We start from the raw sequence: 20,893 nt of genomic DNA on the forward strand, positions 1-20,893 counted from the left end.
ATAACACATGCTTCTGCTGTTACATTATGTATTTATTAGCAAATTTTATTTCTAAAATTTTGGCTGAGAAACAGTGATATAATCAGCAGACCAGACTGGTACAACAATAATTCACAATATCAAAATCATAAAGTATTACAGCAGGCATCAGAAATAAAGCCAACAAAAAGTACCACAGGTAGTAAAAATGTGTATTACATGACTGGGTATTGTAAACAGTTTCAGTTGACCCCAAAAAGACAATAATACTACTCTGACAGTTCCAGAAATGTAAACAGAGTACTATCACTCTGTGTTGCTGCACCAGGCGGCTGCGTTCTTAAACATACGTAACCATGGTGACGGTGTGAGAGACGGTCTGAAGTCCCTCGGAGCCCAGGGCCACTGCCAGCCCAGGGTGCAGCGCTCCGGGTGCGGCATCATGGCCAGGTGTCTCCCGTCCCTGGAGCAGAGCCCTGCTATGCCCTGCGGGGAGCCGTTCGGGTTCAGAGGGTAGTCTTCAGTGGGGTGACCGCTGTCGTCAAGGTAACGAACAGGGGCGAGCCCACCAGAAATGATCTGGTCCTGAGCCAGAGAGCTACGAAATTGCACCAGACCTGAGCAGAAAAAAATGTTGTGGGGAAAATCAATATCAAACACAGCTGTTGATTACAGGACACTCTGACCTGTGACTCATGAGTCAGCAGAACGAGGAAGCGTTGCACAAGTTCAAAAGTTTCACACTGAGTAACCTTTTGTGCTCAACTAACGCCGGCCTTACACCATTTTTAAATGATTGCACTGGCACAAATTTCCAGTGTTGGCACGAAGTCATGAGGATTTTACCTCAGTCGGCGTGCGCTCCCGTTATCTCGATTATTTGGTGTAAAGTGGTGATAAAACTCAGCCCGAGTTGTTTTTTTCTTGTTTTGATGTTGGACAAAATCAAACATGTTTAATAAAATTTTAGTTTTTAGTCTAAGCTCATGCAAATGGTGAAGACTGACGTGAACATTGTCAACAAAATGATTTTTTTTTTTTTTAGATCAAGGATGTTCTGACAATGAAGTCGTGACATCTTCTTAAAAAGGAGTGTATCTCTAATGAATAGATCACCTGTGTGCTTCACTCCTCACTGCACGATTTCCATAAAGTCCAGAAGCTTTACTTGGTTCATATCAGACCTACACTGTCATTTTTCTATATTATCATGGTTCCATAAGCCTGGATGACCTGTCTCTGTACTTTTGCTGTGGCAACACATCCCCCCTGTAACTTTGCTATTTGTTTACATTCAGATGTATGTGTGTGTGTATGTGTGTGTGTGTGTGTGTGTGTGTGTGTGTGTGTGTGTGTGTGTGTGTGTGTGTGTGTGGGGGGGGTCTTTTATAAACTGGACTCTTCATGTCCAGTTTATAAAAGATCGATGAATATATCATACGCAAAGGAGTGCAAGCACCAATGTTTCAAACTTTTGTGGCAAATTAAGAACTACGACACGGTCGACCTTACAGTACTGTACCTTCTCCGTGTGCAACCCAGACTCCCAGAGCCGAGCCCTCCATGCCTCTGAGCCAGACGGACGGGGACTTCTGGATCCCAACGCTGACGAACCGAGACTCAAACCTGCCAGACTTATTATGGGTCAGCACTACTTCACTCTCTGAGGGGAAAATAAAGGGAAGAACTTCAAACTGACCTCTGCCAAAGGTCTCATCTCTGGTGATTTTGTTCATTTCTCCACATATCGTGTGGCATCGCATCAGTTACGACTATAGTACTGTTTTTCCTGTTATTACGACCATAGGCTTTTCCTCATACCTGCTCCATCCTCGCCCTCTCCCACCCAGCCCAGCAGGGCGAGCAGCTGGCAGCCGTTACACACGCCCAGACTCAGCGTGTCGTCTCGCCGCCGGAAGCGATCAAACTCAGCCTTGGCCTTCGGGTTATATGCAACAGTAGCAGCCCAACCTGTTACGAAGGATGAATGGTGTTACACAAACTTGCATATCGACGCGACCTGTGAGCGCGTGTGTGGGTGTTTATTTGCCTTTAGCTGATCCAAGAACATCCGCGTAGCTGAATCCACCAACAAACACGACCGCTTTGAACGACTCCAGAGTTAGAGAGCCGGAGCACAGGTCCTGCATGTTGACATCCCACACCTGCACAGAGAAACAGACACGAGTGACGGACACCAGCTACACAGCTTAGGTCAGTTTGTACTCAGTTACGAACACTTTAGTTACCTCAAAGCCGGCCATATAAAGAGAAACAGACATCTCTCGGTCTCCGTTACTGCCCTCTTCTCTGACCACAGCTACACGAGGCTGCCCTGCACCTGAAACAACGATGATTATACAAATATATACGTGGTTTTAACTACTACAATGATTTAAATATCACTGCACTGAATACTTTTTAATGTTGGCCAGCCCAAATTCAACTGGTGTGTATTCTGGGTAATTGTGACAGCCATATATGTAAGTTATTTCTTACATTTTATAGACAAAATCATTATTGTAGTGGACCAGACATTTATCGATATTTCAAAAATATCACTTAAGTTTTTGCACAAATCTGCAATGGAAATCCGCCTAATGTGGAATACTGCAACATCTGCAGCCACGTATAGATTTTATATATTTTTGGAGCTGGACTGTTCACTTGGACTGCTACTGGAATATATATATATATGTATATATATATATATATATATATATATATATATATATATATATATATATATATGTATATATATATGTTGCTTGGTTATTTTTTGATTTTTTGCACCCTGCACACAGAGCGTACGCTTGGCACAGGCGGAGCAGTAGGCCATCAGGCGCAGAGAAAGTGAAACTTCACAGTTCATTGTGCTGGATCTACAGTTTGCTTCCACTCTCTGAGGCTGCTCCTCCTCTCATTAATCGACCCGATCAGCTCAGACCAGATCGACAAAGTAATTATGCTGTCTTTGATCCAAACTTAAACTGCTGCTGAGGAAAAACAGAAGTCATGCTGAGTCTGCCTGTGCGGTCTTCACGGACCCGCAAAAACATCCGAATTAAGAGAGTTTTAAAATGTTTATTACATTAAAATTATTTTTTATCTTATTTTAATTTATCTATCATCAAATCCAACCTGCATGTTCTTTGTTAAACTCAGAACCAAACCCATAAATAAAATGAAGACAAAATACCAGAAAAAAATCACCTTTTCACAGATACCTCGCTGCATATTTCATGCAGGACTCTGCCTCAGAAAACACTAAACGATTGTAAATGACACCAATCCTGTTTGTTCTTACTGAGCTGGCAGATAGTCGGCATTTCAGAGGGGTCAAAGGTCAGTTTGAAGTGGGGTTGTGTCCTCTTGGCTAGCCCCTCTTCTTCCTGTTTAACACAGATCTCGTTGGCCTGGAGGCGCTCCAGCTGGAAACTGGTGTCCTCCCATAATGCTCTGAGGCTCGGCAGCGGCTCTCTCAGCACTTCCTGTCCGTCCACACGAACGCTGACCTGAAAGACGAGTGAGGGAGAACAACGGTCATTACAGATTAGATAAATCCCTTTGAGATACACAGGAGGGAAATCCAGGTGCTCCAAAAGTGTGGAAAACATGAAAAAACCGAGGAGGAATTATTAAAAAGCCTTTATTGTCATGGCTAAATCATTAAAAAAGAAAAAAGCCTTGATGGAGACCTGTAGTGGTCGAACCATGTTGGCTTTTTTAATGATTCAGTCACTATAATAAAGACTTTTTTAATGTAATTCCTTCTCATTTTCCTCCGATTTTTTCCCTGTTTATCCTGTTGGTTCCTGGTTTCCATGTTTGATTTCAGGCTACAGAGCAGCCGGTCATCTTTTTTATTTTCCTTTGAGATTCAAGCAGAGATTAATGTCTCACCACAGCGTCTGGTCCGAAGCCGCAGGTTTTGCCGACACGATGACACTGCACGCCCGCGTCGCTGTATCTCTGACACACTTTTTCTACGTCGAGCTCTGAAACCTCCAGAACCAAACCCAGCTCCTCGCTGAACAGCAGCTCCATGACTGCAGACAGAGACGCAGCGTAAACACGGCATGAGTTCAGAGTTTTATTCATTTATTTCTTATTTCATTTCACCTTCATGTAACTAAGAATAGTCCCACTGAGATTCAGAATCTCTTTTTCATGGGAGACTTGGCCAAGACAGCAGTGTGATGAACTTCACATAAAAGAACAAAGAGACTAAAAACACAACAGCAATAAAATTCACACTCAAGCAGCAAGCAAAAACTTAGAGACAGCCAATTAGCGGCCTTTCAGAGACGAGACGTGCATTCAGTGTTGAAAAAGTCATTAATCCTGAGTTTAAAATCTCCCGGGCTGATAAAAGAGTCTAGTTTAAGGTGACTCTGCAGCTGGCACCAAGATGACGAAGCAAAAGCTCTTAAAGCACTTTCAACAAACAAAATGTGGGTTCAAAAAACCACATACAAAACATCACGCTGGCTATGTCCACTTTTACACAGTTTATGATTAAAACCACACAGTTTATATCCTGTTTGTGTCAAACACGTCGGCTCACTGACCTCCAGCTCCCTGTGACGTCAGCTCCACATCCATCCCACGGTTTCCTGCAAACGCCATTTCTAGCAAACAGGAAATGAGGCCTCCGTCGCTGACGTCATGTCCCGCACTCAGCAGACGATCTGAAACAACAGAAATGTTTAATCCTCATTTACAGACTTTTTCATTGACATTCTCTTATTTAAAAAGTCATTCTTGGCCTTTTTACAGCATATAAGTCTGGCTTTTATGTAGTCTTACTACTACTATTTTATGTTTTTTTTATTTCTTTATTATCTTTTTTTATTGTCATTTTTAATGTTTTATTTACAGTCCATTTTTTAAGATCCATTTTTTGTTCTTGTTTGTTGTTTCTTCATTCAAACTGTAAAGCACTTTGAATTGCATTTTATGTGTTTGAAAGGTGTTATATAAATAAAATTTGATTAATTGATATTTATGTGTCTTCATAAAGAAAAAAAATTAAAAAATGGCTATGCTCTCTGTTCATTGTATTATATATTATATATTATATATTATATATACCTAAGGTTTGTATAGAGTTTGGCAAAATATAGCGTTACCATAAAATTTCAATTAATAGCCCGGGCTATAATTTAAGTATTGAACTCGACAGGCTTGTATTTGGGACAGGCGTCTATGTGGAACTAGCTTTTATTTTCTTTTTCCACAAAAAACTGCTGCTCAGCAAAGATGGGAAATAAAATAAAAATAATTTATTTATCCTTTGAAACCTGGGCAAACTGGAACATAGGAAGAATGAAATAAGCAACCAAATAAGAAATGACCTAGAAGTTAGCAAGAAATCTGTGAAAAGTACGAGGGAACCTTTGTGCTTCCTTGTGGTAACTTTGTGCTTTTTTCGTGTTTTATATTGATGAATCTTTTGTTTTTGTTCCATTTTTGTTCCATCTTTTCAGTAACTTTTGTTGCGGCCTGTCTCTTGAAAAAGAGCTTTTTAATCTCAAGAGTTTTTTTTGGTTAAACAAAAACAAAAACTGACAAGAAATAAAACTTTAATAGGTTGCTGTGCCGTTTTAAATTTAGCTCCTCATTACTCAGCGGGTGATAAAATGTGACAGAAACAATAAGAGCCAGCAGGTCCTGCTGCTTTTGATGAACTAAAACTACACAGTTGAACCACCAGGTGGCTGTGTGTCACAATGCAAATCTGCTGAGGGAAGAAAGTATGAAAATGAAGCTACAGGAAAGTTTGCTCACAGAGTGCATCACAATGAACAATGCTAAACTTTTTCTCTCCTCTGTGGCAGGTAGCTCTTTGCCTGCGAGTGCATGCTGACCGTGTGTGAGCGTCTGTGTGGTGTTGAAGCAGGCAGTCAATAGTTGTGGCTGCTCCAGGTCAGGAGAGCAGTCTCCCAGCTGGCTGTAGCACTGAGCCAATGCAGAGCCTCCCAGACGATGACGGCCCGGACTGAGAGGAACCCACAACAACACGCCTGCAGACAGAGGACAAAAGGTCAGAGTCTGTTACTGCGAGGGGGAGCGTGTGTGCAATGTGTGTGCGTGGTTGTTGCAGAGAGATGTGAGCAGTCTGGGTGAGATGAGGACATACGAAATTCAGAACTCATACTTCTGCAACTGGGAATAAAAGTTTTCAAAACAATGAATGCAAGTCAATACGACATACGGTATACTTTTCACTGATTAAAAGCAATCTAAAATTAGTTTGAGGCTGAAGACACAAACGCACTGAGAGCATCTGACATGCACATTTTGAAGTGCACCATCTTTTAAAAGGCCGAACACGCACCAGAAGTGTTTTAAGTTTTACCAAACTGACTTGTTTCTATTTTAGAGCAACAAAGGTGGACCCGACAACAGAAGCGTCATTTTTTATTCATTTCTAACAAGTCTGACCAAGACTGCATCATAGAGTTTATTTACTTATGTGTGAGCTGGACTGAGTCAAATTCCTATCAGCATTAGGAATTTCATATATTACTCAAATACAAATGTACAGAGAATGAATGGGTGTCTGTAATATACAAGATTTTTGCCAATGCAGTGACCTTTTCCTAAAACACTGCTGCTTCCAGAGGATGTTTGACAAGCCCCGACTGACTATTTTTAAGTCAAAGCTAAAAACCTTTTTTACACTGCCTACTCTATCCGATAACTGCAGATTTACTTTTAAACTGGATTTTATATCATTTTAAATAATCTTTTTATCTTTGCATCTAGTTTGCACTTTTGATATTTTTATTTTTAAAGTTCGTTTTAAATAATTAAGTAATATATTTTACCTTTCATATCTTATTTCTTTACTCTTTTATTGTAAATCTGTATCCTTTATTATGTTATTATATGTTTTTTTTATATTTTATGCTCTGTAAAGCACTTTGAATTGCCCTGTTGTATCAAATGCAATGTAAAAATAAAGCTGCCTCGCCTTCTTGTGGTTGTTTGCGTTCGATATCTGACTCTGCAGTGTGTCACCGGAGCATCAACTGATACACATCAAAGACGGTGCGTCAATTATCAATTTCAGTGCGTTTGCTCCTTTAGTGTGAATCACCTTTTCCATCTGGATCCTCGAGGTCGGGCGTCACAGTGGCTGTGATGTCAGGACAAACTGCATATGCCGAAATAACCAAAGCACCTGAAACAGAAGGAACGCCGAGGTAAAGAAAGACATATTAACACACGCACACACACACTTAAAATGACAGACACACGCAATGTGGGAGCACCTGGAGCTTTGACCGTCTCTTTGCCGACTCTGGCGGCCATACTCAGAGAGTCTTTGCCCCCATCGATGGCCACTCCCAGCTGGCCCATGACCTCACACATGGCGTTGCAGGCCTCCCACAGACAGGCTCCCTCACCGGGCAGCTTAGCAGCCCACATCCAGTTACCGCTACACTTCACATCCTGAAACACACATTCATCAGTTTTTATTTTAAAGGAAAATAAACCAGCTTGAACCAGTTCTAACCTGAGGAAGATTTAATCAACTCAGATATTTTGTTTACACTTGACAAAAGTGTGCACCAGAAACGGCCGATCATGTGCAGTATTTTAATTTGGTTTCCCTCGCTCTCCCCGCCCGGCTCACCTTCAGAGCCGTGACTCTGGCAAACACCAGATTGGTCAGAGCCTCTCCGACAGCCATGCGAGCTCCGGCTGCAGGACAGACCAGGCCTTTCACTGGCTGCTCTCCGATGGCAGTGGCTGCTCCTTCGAGGCTGAACGGTGACAGAGCGACAACAGCCACGTCGGCCAATGGGGTGTGAAGAGGGCCGACGCACTGTTGCTGGGCAACCAACCCAGTCACAGACCGGTCCACCTGAGAAGGGGAGGGAGTGAAGACAGGGGGAGTCGCAAAACGTCTGCACAAAAGCACATCTAAAGACAGAGAGGATGAAAACACACCTTGTTGGTCAGGTAGCGTTTGGACGCTACAGAAGGCAAACGTAAAACTCTGTCCAGCGCATCTTTGACTGTCAGTCCTGCAGGGAGAGCCAGAGGCTGACGGGTCGGAGCCAGACGCTCCATCTTAAACACCTTCTGTGGCATTTTGCCCAGAACCCACTCCAGCTGCAGGTCGACAGGATGACGCCGTCTGTCGGCTTCATCGCCACCGTCTCCCTCGTCATCCACCAGCACAATCTGAGGGAGACACAAAGATCGAAATAAACAATGCTGATCTTGAGTAGCGCTGGGTGTCAAACTTGGTACTTTTAAGGGTATTAACCAAATGTCATCTGCTCTGCGGAGTACAGATTCAATTTAAAACCGTCTGTGCTGAAATTTCAGTCCAAGGTTGTATGTGGAAGATACACCGTTCATACACTGATTTGCAAACCTGCAGGGAATTTTTTTAATGGAAGAATCAGATTTGTTTTCCTTCTTACACCAGAACTGAAGAGTAAGCAGCAGCACAGTCGTCAGAAATGGTTATTTGATGCAGAGACCATTCTCATGTTTTTTTGGAAATGTCAGAAAATAATTGTATTTGAGGAAATGGTATGTGAGGAGCTAAAGCAAATACTACAGTATGAGGTCCCTAACAGTTGTTTGGTGCTTTATTGATGGAAATTCTCTGAGGAAAATGTTGTTGCCAGTGAGCTGCCGACTTCAGAAAGGAAACAGAAGTGCCCTGAAGCCCGGAGGCCGGCCATTGAGCTCCGTCAGCTTTCTCACAAACTATCGCTGCAGTGCCTCTAGTTTCCATCTATTTCAGGGGTGTCCAAACTTTTTTGAATGGGGGCCAGATTAGATAATGTGAAAATACCGGGGGGCAGCTGCTCCTTGCATACAAATGAGACAAAATGCGACTGTTTCATCTTTCAGTGCAAAAGCATTTAACTTTGAAGCGCTCCCGACAGAAGCTGCCCTCACTGTTGATTTGTCAGCTGTTGGGTAAACACCGTTGATGAACAAACTGTATGTTTGTCCTGCCATCGTGAGGTGAATGGAAAAAATGCCAAGTGGTTTTGCATGATTAACCAACACTGTGTGGTGGGCCACAAATACAAATTCTTTTTACTTTTAGTGCGTACTCTGGCTGCCCTCATTAAGTATGCACTGCTGCATGCAGTTTGCACACAAACAGGACGTACTTCTGCATAATAACACTGCACCCTGAACTCTGACCTTCTTGCTCATATATCTGTTACCATGGTGATCAAAGAAAACACAGAGAGCTCTGCTGTTGTTATGCTGTAACATATGTAATTTAACCCTGAAGTTAGAAGTACATACATTGTGGATTAAAGATTTTATATTACAAAACATTTACCTAAATATGCATTTCTCTATTACTGTTTTGTTCAATAAACATATACAATACAATTATTATTATTATTATTATTTTTAATAATTTGTCAGAGTTTTTCCTATTACTGAGAAAAATTTTGTTTTTGTTTGTTTTGTTTTGTGGGACTGGATGGATGAGGTTTGTGAATGTTTGTTCTGTTTATACCAAATGAACAAAAGGGCCAATAAATATGATTTGAAGGAAAAAATCAATACATGCATATTACTATCGACTCCTCGTCATCCATCACTGCAGCTTCTGTCAGCTGTCAATCAGCTGTCATCTGTTTGCGACTCAGTCGATAGTGACGTAGCCTCCTCTGCACAGAGGATTGTGGGTAAGAAGAGCCAGAAAAGGATGCTGCAAAATTTGACCAGATGAAGTAGAACATCATTGTATTTTTGGCAAACTGCATCTGACGTATTGGGACAAATCTTTTTCTGGCATACTATATAGTACGTAATACTGGTACTGGAACAATACAACTGGCTCCCAGACTGGACTTTGGACATGCCGGGTCTATCTGGCCTTTTTTCTTTTTTATTTTAATTTAGAAATGGCGCAATATCACATCTGTTTGTGATCGTGTTTTTTAATTAGGCGCTTTTTTCCCCACATATTTGTCACTTACGCCTAAACAGAGACGAGCAGACACACAAGCAGACAGAGACGCTCTACATATAATGACAAAGAGCAGAGGAGCAGAATCGCTTGTTGACCACAGATGTTCATTCTACATTTTTGCAATTGTTAGTTTTGTAATCTGTGTGTAACAGAAACAGTGAAGTAAAAGTTTCCATTGTTGGGTGAAACTTGAGGTGGTTCAGCAGTTTGACCTGCCGACAACGGCTGCTCACTAAAGTGGATTGATTAGTGCAACACTTATCGGTTTGATCCAGGGTGAAACGTGCCTTTCCGTCTCCGGTGATGTTTCCCACAAAGTCGACGGGACACTTCTCCCTCCGACACACCCTCTCCAGGAAGCTCCTGTCTGACGGACGGAGCAGCAGGGCGTTGCTCTCCTGATACTCTGCTCCCCACAGCTCCAGCACACTCAGCGTGGGGTCACCTTTCTGTAAAACAAAGACGGCGAGAAAACAAAAAGGATTAAAATTTAAAGGATTAGAGACTAAAAAGGGTTTATGCAAAGGAATAAATGACAGCGAGCCTACAAGTGAAAATGGACATTTTTACACAGTCAGCTCTCAAGTTACATCATATCTGGCGTGGGTATTGATGAGTCTCCTCTTCACAGACATTCCCAATTTATGTTTATCCCATACAGTTTTTTTGCTGTCTTATGTTTCCTCATCAAGAATTGCTTTACCTTGTAAAAATGAACATAAAAACTGTTATGCAATGCAAAATAGTAGCATTGAAAACATGCGATTAAAAAATGGGATTAATCACAATTAACTATAGAAACAACGCAATTCACTGGGAATAAAAAATGTATTATTTGACAGCCCTACCATTCAAAATGTCATTGCTGGTGTCCACTGTGGCCGAACCTGCTCTGCTGTTAATAACTCCCCTCTCTATAAATTCCGTTTTTGTATTCATTTGATTAAACTAAATGGACTTTATACTTAAATATAGCTTACTTTTTTGTTTTTATTTTTTGTTTGTTTATTTTTTTAAACTATTATTATTTTTAAGGGGTCCTATTATCAGGGAATGTTCTATTGTTAAAAAAAAAAAACTATTAAAAATTAAAAAAAAAAAATAAAGAGTGTGCTTGTAGCCGTGTTCATGCGCTGATTACCTTGAATCTGCTGCAGTAGATTACGGCTCCTGCTGGCTCACTGAGCTCTTTAAGCACATTACCTGGAGATGATAATATGATTCAAAATGTTAATTTTGTCTCATCATCTCAGCCTTACATAAATCCTGAAAACAACAAACAAACAAGAAAAACAGCTCATGTTTCCCACCGTTTCCTCCCGCCCCCTGATCATGTATACTGCAGATTGGGTTCCCGCTGCTTCTCTCCAGACACGCCCTGAGAGCCCGATTCATCTTCTGCTCCATCTCAGCGTCGCCTCTCTGCACCGCACCCATGTCCCTGTCGCTCGAGTTGTCCCCCTGGACCTGAAAGGCCAAAGTGTTTTTAAATAACCATCAGGCGAGGTCACTGCTGCGGGATGAACTGTACCGCTCGTACTTGTACAGAAGAGGCCGCTCCTCCTCCCACGCCGATTCTGTACACCGGCCCTCCGATCTTCACCACTTCCATTCCTGATCGACAAGTGCAGCAGAGGAGCGGAGGGACGCCGTGAGTCACTAATGGATGTGTGTGTAAATATAGCCTCTGCATCGATTAAACACTCTCCACACACACACTGAGCTGAAACATTACCGGTCTCTGCCTCTTCTTTCTTCACATGTGTGTCTTCAATAGAGCCGAGACCACCGCTGAACATGATTGGCTTAATCCATTCCCGCCGCTCGCCGTTAGGCAGCCGCATGCCGAAAGAACGAGCGAAACCTAGAGGGGGGGAATCAGAACTAATTTCACAAAAAGTGCTCGAAGATTGAAATGTCAATCAATAAATCTGCAGACTGACGGGAAATGTGTTAGAGAAAAATCATCAATTGTTTCAGTCATTTTTCAAACAGAAATCACCACGTTTGCTGGTTTCAGGTTCACAGGTGCTGAAATGTGTTTGCCATTCTCTGTGACATAATTATTTGTGTTTTTTGGTGACTAAAGAACAGATAAACATGACGCAGGTTATATCCAAAAAAAGACATCTGATGCTATTCAGAAAACGTTTTACAATACATGATTGACCTGAATTCAAAAAATTAAATTAAGTGATTAATAAATAATGAATATACTCTATATGTAAGCGCAGCTGCAACAGTTAGTCAATTAATCTATTAGCTGGTTGATAGAAATTAAATCAGAAACTATTAGGTTATACAATTTCTGCTTCGAGAATGTGAAGAATTTCTTTGTCACGTGAAATTAAATGTAATATTTTTAGGTTTTGGACTGTTTGACATCTCTGTGAACTTGAAGACATTCTAAATGACATTTTAGCACAATGTTTTTTCTTATATTATTATTTTTTTTACATGCACAAACAAACAAAAAAGAAGAAACAAAACAAACAAAAAGAAAAGAGCACAGACAGCACAGCTGCTGCCAGATTACAAGAATAATTAAGTGCAAGGCTTCCATCAAGCAAAAGTTTTTTTCATTTAGCTAAATTTTTTAACAGCTTATTAACTAAATAATTAATTGGGAGAAATAAGTGGCAGAAAAATAAAGAGATAATATAGAAATATTTTACTGTGAGAGTTAATCCAGACATGCTTTAGTAGGGCTTCGTACCTGACAGGACAGGTTCTCCAAATTTGTTTCCGTAGTCTGAGGCTCCATCACTGGCCTCAATCGCCACCTGCAGCGGAGGAGCAAAGCTGGACGGATACTCCCAGCCTTCTCCTTCAGACTCCCAGGGGAGGACGTAACCTGGAGCGACGGACAGTGACAGAAGACATTATTGATTAAAAAACACACGTTTAACTGAAGAAAGGGAAGCGCGCCGTTTTGCAGACCTGGTATGTGCAGGTTGCCGAAGCAGTATCCTGCAGTGCCGGCGATGACGTGGCCCCCCTGTCCAGCACTCTGGACGTCTCTGATCCGACCTCCTGTCCCCGTGGTGGCTCCGCTGAACGGCGCCACACCTGCAGGTCAGATGGGATTGTTAAAGGTGATGTGGAAGACAACACGTGGAAAAGTGGCACTTTTCGGACGATTTATCCCGGATTCACCTCTGCAGACAATTGGAGAATTGCAGTCTGGGATATTGTCGGTACTGATGTTTTCTGATTATATGAGAGGTTTACAGATCCAGTCTTAAATCTTCCAAACTGCTTGCAGACTTTTCAGGGCCACCCAAAATAATTCAAACAAGCTTTGATATTTAGGATTTAACCCTTTGAAACCTGAGCAAAACTGTCTTGATTTCTTTCAAAAACATAAGTGGACAGCAATGAGCGACAAAACTGAAATGGAAAACTGAAAAATGTAAAAAAAAAAAAAAAAGAAAGAAAAGAAAAGCACTTTAAAAAAAAGTGCAATACAATTACCTAAACAAATAAAAAAATTAAATATAAATAATAGAAAATAAAATAATTATAAAAACATGGAAATGACCTGGAAAAAAAACAGTTATAAAATAGTATAATTATAAATTTTCGATTATGATCATTATAAATTTAAATTTTTTATAAGTTTTTTTCCCTAGCTCTTTTTTCCCTAAACATTTTTACTTGCTTTATTAAAAATTATTTTCTAAATCTGTTAATTTCTTGAAATTTGTGAAACATTCATTACCAATTTGCTTACTGACTTTTTCATGTTTTCTAAAGAAATCAAACCAATTTGCTCAGAGTTCAGAGGTTTCAAAGTTTCAAAATTTTCTCAAACTCCTGCACTCCTGCTTTTTGTTTCAGGTTAACAGGATGTTGTGTGTCCTGACCTGTCGGGAAGTTGTGCGTCTCTGCTGTGAAGATGACGTGTCTCAGTGAACGCCGTGTCTCATACGCGCTGGCTTGGGATGGATCTTTTGGGTAAACACACTCCAGCTCCATCCCTCTTATACCACTGCACACACACACACACATTTCACATTGAGTCAGCGTGAACAGAAACAAACACACACACACACAAAGAAACACTTTGCTCCGACCTGCTGTTGTCGCAGAACTTGATGACGTTGTTCTGGTTGCTGTGCCGCTGGGTGTCCATTATGAGACTGAAGAGCGTCTCCTTCTGCTCCTGCCCGTCGATCTCCATCCGCCCCCTGAAGAACCAGTGACGACTGTGCTCGCTGCGACACCGGGGTGCAAAAAAAAAAAAACATTAAACACAAGAAGAAAACTACAGAGCCGAGCATCACGCACAACACAGAGCGGCCCTGCTGATCCGCTCGCTGCAGACAGACCCCACCTGTTGGACTGGGCCAGGTCGAAACACTCCACGCTGGTGGGGTTCCTGTTAATCCTCTGGAACATCGAGGTGTAGTAGTCCAGATCCCAGGAGTCAAAGGCCAGACCTGCATTACAACACGCATTAGATCTTCTACCTTGTACCTTTTTTTCTCTTTTCTAACGTGTTATTGTTAACAGCACTGCAGACATCGACCACTAATGTAGTTTGCACTCATTTAAAACAGGCAAAATTAATCAATCAACCACCACACACACAGTAAACTCTGTATTTAAGCGGTAACTTCGTTATTTTCCAACTTTTGTGTATGTGTGTGATTAATGGAAACATTTTTTTAAATTTGTCCAGTATTGACCAAGCAAGCTACAGCGAAGAGCCACAAAACAGGCAGAATGTAACCCATATGGGGACTCAGTTTACGTCCGTTAAAAGGGTTTGTTTTTGTGTTTTTGTTATCAAATGTCTGACAACACTTTGGAAAGGATCCTTTTGAGATAGACCTTCTCATTCGAGGACAAAATCCTTCCTTTTCAAACCTTTGAAACCTGAGCAAATGGGTTTGATTTCTTTCAAAACCATGGGAAGAAAGAAATGAGCAATTTAACAAAAAATGACCCAAAAATTTAGAGTAAATAGTGAAAAGTTACAAGAAAATTACCTGAAAATAAACAAAAAAGAACTTAATGAAATTTCTATGTGAACTGACTGAAAGAAAAAAAAACATTTGATAATGACCTTTAGTAAAAAAATGTGTTTTGCCTAAATTTGAATTGAATTTTTATTTCGATCTGGAATACATCCCATTTGAAGGTATCATACACCTCGACATGTACACTTAAATTCCATAATTTAAACACAATTTTAAGGACTTTTATTACAAATGATTATTTAATCAACACTGTTTTTAGATGATGTCATGTCACCTATAAGAATTTGTGTCCCTTCTATTAAAGCAAAAAGCGAGTGAAATCCATCCTTATGGGGGATTAAGCGGCTGTAGTGTCATGAAATTCCAGATAGGCCTTTTTTTAATTATCTCCTCAATTCACCGCTTGAGTATGGCAGCGCCTACAAAGTACGTACTGAAATTATTCTCATCTATTCGAGCAGCTTGTGAATATTTATGAAGCCGGGCAGCAGTGAAGCAGCAGAGCGCGAACATAAGCACACACACACCACGTCCTGTGGCGATGGCCAGTGTGAAACCTGAATAACCAGCCGCTGTCATTAAAAACTTAAAGTAACCCGCAACTGCTTATGATCGTATATTAATATTCTCTTTGTTTTTTATGTTTTATACAGCAATCATTAGTCTCGTGCTGTTTTTTTAATTACTTTTTAATTCGTTTTGCACCACCTCCGTCAGCACACACTCAGTGACAGTTTGTTTCAGAGCTGAGATGATTAGCTGATTAACTGATTAGCTGATATGTGGATTAAAAGACATTCAATCTTAAATCTGACACAAACACTAAAAAGTAACTTGTATTTGTGAGGATTTGCTGCTTCTTATTATCTTATGTTGTATTAAACTTAACATCTTTGTGAAGACGTCACTCTGGCCTTTGAGAAAGTTCAATGGTCTTTTTTAGTTAATTTTTTTTTACCATTTTCTAACAATTTACAAATTGACCAATCAATTTAGGGAGAAAGCCCTAATTTTGTTAAGTAGAGTTTAAAGTTGCAACATTAACCCAAAAGTCACTATATCATTCAAAATTGCAACTAACAAGTAGATTTAGTTTTTATACTTGTTTGGGGTGTCTGCAGGCATCAGACATTTATATTTAATGTTTTAAAGACCTTTTCAAGATCATTTTTAACCAAATTTAACCAGATTTTTGAAAAAAAGGCATTTTTTCTTACTTATTACAGTAAGTTCTTACAATTTTTAAAAGCTGAAGATTTTCTCCTTCCCACAAACATAACAAATCCCTGCAATTGAAATAGCTATTACATTTGCAGGAAATTAAATACTACGTTTATTGGAAATGTATTACATTTGTGGGATTATTACCTTAAAAGCTGCAGATTTGTATTATGTTTGTCGGGTTTTTTGTGGGCTGTTATTAAGTTGTGCTTAAAAAAATAATCTAAGACATTTTAAGGACTTTTTAAGAACCTGCAGACACGCTGATATTGTCTCTGTTTTCAGATTTAAAATCAGTCAAACAACTTATTTAGCGTCTGACTTTCCATTAAATAGAGGCTTGTTGCCAGATCACATTAGACACAGAAACGCTAAAAGCATGCACGCACGTGTGAGATAATCAGCGGCACCACTGCTGTCCTGTGACTTCAACCAGATAAGTAATAATGTCATGCATCATGTGACATTATTACCTCCGCCAGACGACACAGTGTACTCACTGAAAGCTGCAAGACTGAAAAGATGCATGAGGGAAGAGAAAAGAGAGAGCGGTTACAGTAAAAGTACAAAAAGATACTCGAGTAGCAGAAGTAGAAAGATGAAGAGAGGATTAAGATAAAGAGTGTAAAGGGAAAGTCTCACCCAGATCGTGGTTTGCCGCCTCCAGAGCTGCCCGACCCTTCCCCACGACGTCCACCTCGAACACCGGCTGCGGTTTGGTTTCCACGGCGAAGGAGGTGATGGGATGCTGATAGATGCATTCTGTCATACTGTCGTACAGACACTCAATCAGCTTCTTCGTGTCTCCATTCAGCTCCGTCACGCTCCCGCCGCTCTTTGGCTGCAGGGGAAGACAGACAGAACTCATCAGGAGCAAAGAACATGAAGTGAAAAATAATCCCGCATCAGCGCTCCAGAAAATGATTTTCATCTGTGTGTGCAAACCTTGATTAGAAACCTGCGAGACAGCTCGACCCGGGTGACGTTAGCGAGGCCGGCGCTCTGGCAGATGGACACGGCGTTGGTGGACCAGGCGGTGGAGAAGTTCAGCCTGAAGAGAAAAACAGAAATAACATAAATAATAACAGTCAGAAGACATTTTCTTCTACTATTTGATGTTTATCTCGCTTACGTCAAGTTCTCCCAGCGTCACTGATGCAAAAACAGTAACTTCTTTAAATCATTAACACCCTAAACTGAAGCGCAAAATGCAAAATAAGCGTTTTTGCTTCCATCGCTCTGCCTGGTGTGAATTTGCGTCTGTCCGCGTCTTTGCGTTGACTTTGTATGTAAACTTTCACACAGCGAGTTTACATAGTTGGAATAAAAATCTGGGCCTGTCAGTGGAAAACAAGCCCGTGCTCAGAGTTACCATTGCAGCCTGTTTTGTCCCTGCAGTTTCGTTTAATACTGGACCAATTTCAAAACACATTCCCATTAGTCACTTAGACACAAAAACACGGGAAAATAGGGTCCAGACTGAAAAATACTCAAGATACCTTTTAACACAGTGAAAACTGCATTTGCTGTATGAATGTTTTCGTGCACCGCTCAGTTCATCAGTTATAAAACAATTTAATGAAGAACATAAAGGCCACCGTAGGACAAAAGCAGAGCGAGAGAGTGTAATAGAGGTCATTTATCAGACCGTGCGAGTGCAGCGTACCTGGGTCCAATCTCCACCAGTTTCTCCCCGTTGCCCTCGGAGAGGTTTGGGGTCTCGGACAGCGGCTCGGCCTGCAGGGGCGGGCGAAACAACCACAGGAGCACCTCCCTCTGCTCGGCAGCGAGACTCTCACAGCCTGCAGGTGGAAACAAATGAGATGGACAAATGGAAAAGACCGAGAGTGTGTGGACAGTTTCTCCGGGTGAATTTATTTGTCCAAAACCTCTTCAGTTATCTTCATCCTGAGCTGTTCCACACTCACCTGTCAGCTCCACGTTGTAGCACAGCTCAGAGGAGACGGACAGCTGCGGGTAGAGCTTGGCCGCCCTCTGTAAGGCTCGCCCGTTCACCGCTTCATTACTGTAGAACCTGACGACAGCCATGACTGACGGAGAGACGGACACGTTAATCCAGTTCAAAGACAGCGAGACCTCCGTTAATAAAAATCAATCAGAGAATGTGTTAAAGGTGATGAATTGTAAGCGACGGCATTGATTTACTCCTAACATCTGCATACTCTGAGGTGAAGGATCACTAAATCAGAGGTCAAAGGTCAATGCTGGTGATTAATGAAACGCAGAGACTCTTCTCACCGAGGCGGACCTTTAATCTGCAGTTCAGTTCAGGTCAAAACAAACCAATGATCACACAGCAGGACACTCGAGACACTGAAGCCTGCAGGAGGACAGGAATCCCAAATAAGGAGATCTCTCCAATATCGCAGCGTGTTTGGAGCACAAGTGTGTTTAAGAAATGTGGAAGCGTCTCATGGCAAATCAGGTTAATCTCAGTTTATACACTTTTGACCGAAAAAAATGGAAAACGCTTCAAATCAATACAGATAGCGTTCGCACTGCTTCTATCATTATTATTTATTTTCACAATAAAGCTCCATATTTTGATCAAACCTCAGCTTTTACAACAGCCCGTCAGAAAAAAAATGCAATATAAAGTTTGTTTGTTTCTCGACAGAATGAACATGAAAAAAAAAATCAGGTAAATGGTAACCGGTAAAAAATAAATAAATAAAAGTATGAAAAAGTATGTAAGTATGTATGAAGAGTATAAATGACAAAAATAAATAAAGGTACATTTAAAAAAATAGGAAAAATGAGACGTGTTTTAAACAGTCCTGATGTTATGACGTATTCATTACTAACAATAATCTGGACAACTAATCCAAACTAACCACACACACACACACGGACACACACACACACACACACACACACTCATCGTGCTGATAATTAACTCACTGATTGTGTGCATGTTGCAGGTCACACTCTGCAGTCAGGAGCTTTCTGTTAGTGCAGCCACCTTTAACATACATACATACACATATATATACACACACACACACTCACTCGCACACACACACACACACACACACACACACACACACACACTTCTTCACTGTTTATGATGCGACTTTCTGTATCAAACAGTCTGTCGCCTTCAGTAACAACACGGAGGACACAGTATGTCTTAATGTGTCTGGTGACATGAGACAGAGGAGACACAGCGCCCGGAGTTTCCTGTCTGTTTACAAAAGTTGGCGGCTGTTTTCCGTGTTTTGTTGTGTGGAAGCTAAGCGGCTAAAAGCTACCGGAGTTAGCACAAAGCTAGTTAGCTAAACTTACGTGCAGCAGCTTCCGCAGTTTTTTTTACGGTGAAAAGTTGAAATGCCCTTCAGCCTTGAGGTCCTGGAGAAAGTTCTGCAGTTTTTGAATGAAGTGAAGGTGGTTCAGTGGTGGAGGTCTGCACACTGACAGGACGGGATGGATGGAGGGACCTCTGCACCCACGTGTGAGCTGCTACACCGTGTGCGCATGCGCAGCTGCAATTCCACTGAGTTTACAGTGATTGAGTTACAGATCAATGTTTTGTTTTATGAAAAGCCCTTTGTAACTTTGTTAAGAAAAGTGCCATATAAAACATTTATTGTGTTATTATTATTATTATTATTATTATATACATACATACACATACATAAAAATAACGTAATAGTAATAATAGCCATAGGACAAATGGATCAGTGTTTTTACTCAAGATATAATATTAAATTCAAATGTTTAGGATTTATTTTTGCTTTGAGACCTGAGCAAATTCTTTTTTTTTCTCTTTTAAGAAATCAAGCCAAGACTCAAAAGGTTACAAAGTACAAGGTAGATTTGTTAGTCATTTTTTAAAACTACTTTTAGAAAAATTAAATTAAAATATGTAGCAGTATTTCAGGAAAAAATTCATTTTTAAACGTAGTTTGAAAAATAATAAATCTACCATGTACCTTGTAACTTTCAGATCTGAGAAAAATTGATTTCTTTTAAAAAATCATGGGAAGTAGCCAATGAGCAACTTAAGAAAATATGACCCAGAGATATGTAAGAAATCAGTACAAGAAATACAAGAAAATTTCCTGAAAATGAGCAAAATCTCCCCCAAACACAAGAAAACAAATGGTAAATTTAAAAACAAACAAAAACATAATTTACATTAACAACAGGGAAGTTATCTTAAAAACAATTTGAAATTATAATAATTTTGTAAAATAATTTGAAATATATAATTATGATAATTGGAAATACAGTTCTCTGGATTTTTGTCCCTCGATTTAGAATCTATTAATTTCTTGTCATTTGTAGGACGTTCATTGCCAAGTCGCTCATGTTGTTCTTCCCATGAAAGAAATCAAACCCATTTGCTTCAAAGGGTTCAAAGGTTTAAATACGTCTTCTTCGTCTTTAGGCTGCCGTCAGGCTTTTTTAAAGTTTGTCTTTTTAGTAACTTTATTTTTTGTCTTTGTGTCTTAAATTGGTTGCATCTGTGTTGCATAGTTGATTATGTATTTTTGTTCAATGTTGCTGTCTGTCTTGAGGTTTTTCTGCTTGAATAAAAGTTAAATAATATTTTTAAAAAAACCACTCCTGCTGGTGTTTTTCAGGGATGTTGGAAAGATATCTGCAGGATGTGCAGACAGCGCAACTTTGATTGAAGCGTTGAAAGAACAGAGTGAAACTTCTCCCACACAGTGAAGAGTCAGGAGCCGCAGTCTTAGATATATTTAATAAA

At 40.5% G+C, this 20,893-nt stretch overlaps 1 protein-coding gene across 2 annotated transcripts; it reads right to left on the reverse strand.

Annotated features, from left to right (window-relative positions):
• Window positions 1-11: 11 nt before the first annotated feature.
• pfas (phosphoribosylformylglycinamidine synthase) lies at window positions 12-19,660 on the reverse strand. Of its 2 annotated transcripts, XM_042484136.2 has the most exons (28): window positions 19,465-19,660; window positions 18,087-18,209; window positions 17,825-17,960; window positions 17,104-17,209; window positions 16,801-16,999; window positions 14,289-14,394; window positions 14,029-14,169; window positions 13,819-13,943; window positions 12,893-13,021; window positions 12,669-12,806; window positions 11,688-11,816; window positions 11,493-11,566; window positions 11,263-11,419; window positions 11,094-11,155; window positions 10,240-10,401; window positions 7,942-8,178; window positions 7,625-7,855; window positions 7,260-7,440; window positions 7,085-7,168; window positions 5,850-6,005; window positions 4,551-4,670; window positions 3,883-4,028; window positions 3,287-3,494; window positions 2,229-2,320; window positions 2,030-2,144; window positions 1,801-1,950; window positions 1,502-1,642; window positions 12-596 (listed from the first exon to the last, which is right to left on the reverse strand). In XM_042484136.2, exons 2-28 carry the CDS (start codon window positions 18,205-18,207, stop codon window positions 286-288), a joined length of 3,957 nt encoding a protein of 1,318 aa, XP_042340070.2. In that variant the 5' UTR covers window positions 18,208-18,209; window positions 19,465-19,660; the 3' UTR covers window positions 12-285. The 2 variants fall into 2 exon arrangements, with proteins under 2 accessions (XP_042340070.2, XP_087934052.1); XM_088077926.1 differs by lacking the exons at window positions 17,825-17,960; window positions 18,087-18,209; window positions 19,465-19,660 and adding an exon at window positions 16,659-16,672.
• Between the last annotated feature and the right edge of the window lie 1,233 nt (window positions 19,661-20,893).

Source organism: Plectropomus leopardus, chromosome 5 (assembly GCF_026936395.1).
Source record: "Plectropomus leopardus strain MGB_pleo_1.0 chromosome 5, ASM2693639v1, whole genome shotgun sequence".
Classification (NCBI taxonomy): Eukaryota; Metazoa; Chordata; class Actinopteri; order Perciformes; family Serranidae; genus Plectropomus; species Plectropomus leopardus.

Coding starts and splice junctions, on each gene's coding strand:
- pfas (XM_042484136.2), bottom strand. CDS start 18,207: ATGGCTGTCGTCAGGTTCTACAGTAATGAAGCGGTGAACGGGCGAGCC. Junction 7,441..7,624: donor CCAGAGTCACGGCTCTGAAG/GTGAGCCGGGCG, acceptor TGTGTGTTTCAG/GATGTGAAGTGTAGCGGTAA. Junction 2,321..3,286: donor GCCGACTATCTGCCAGCTCA/GTAAGAACAAAC, acceptor TCGTTGTTTCAG/GTGCAGGGCAGCCTCGTGTA.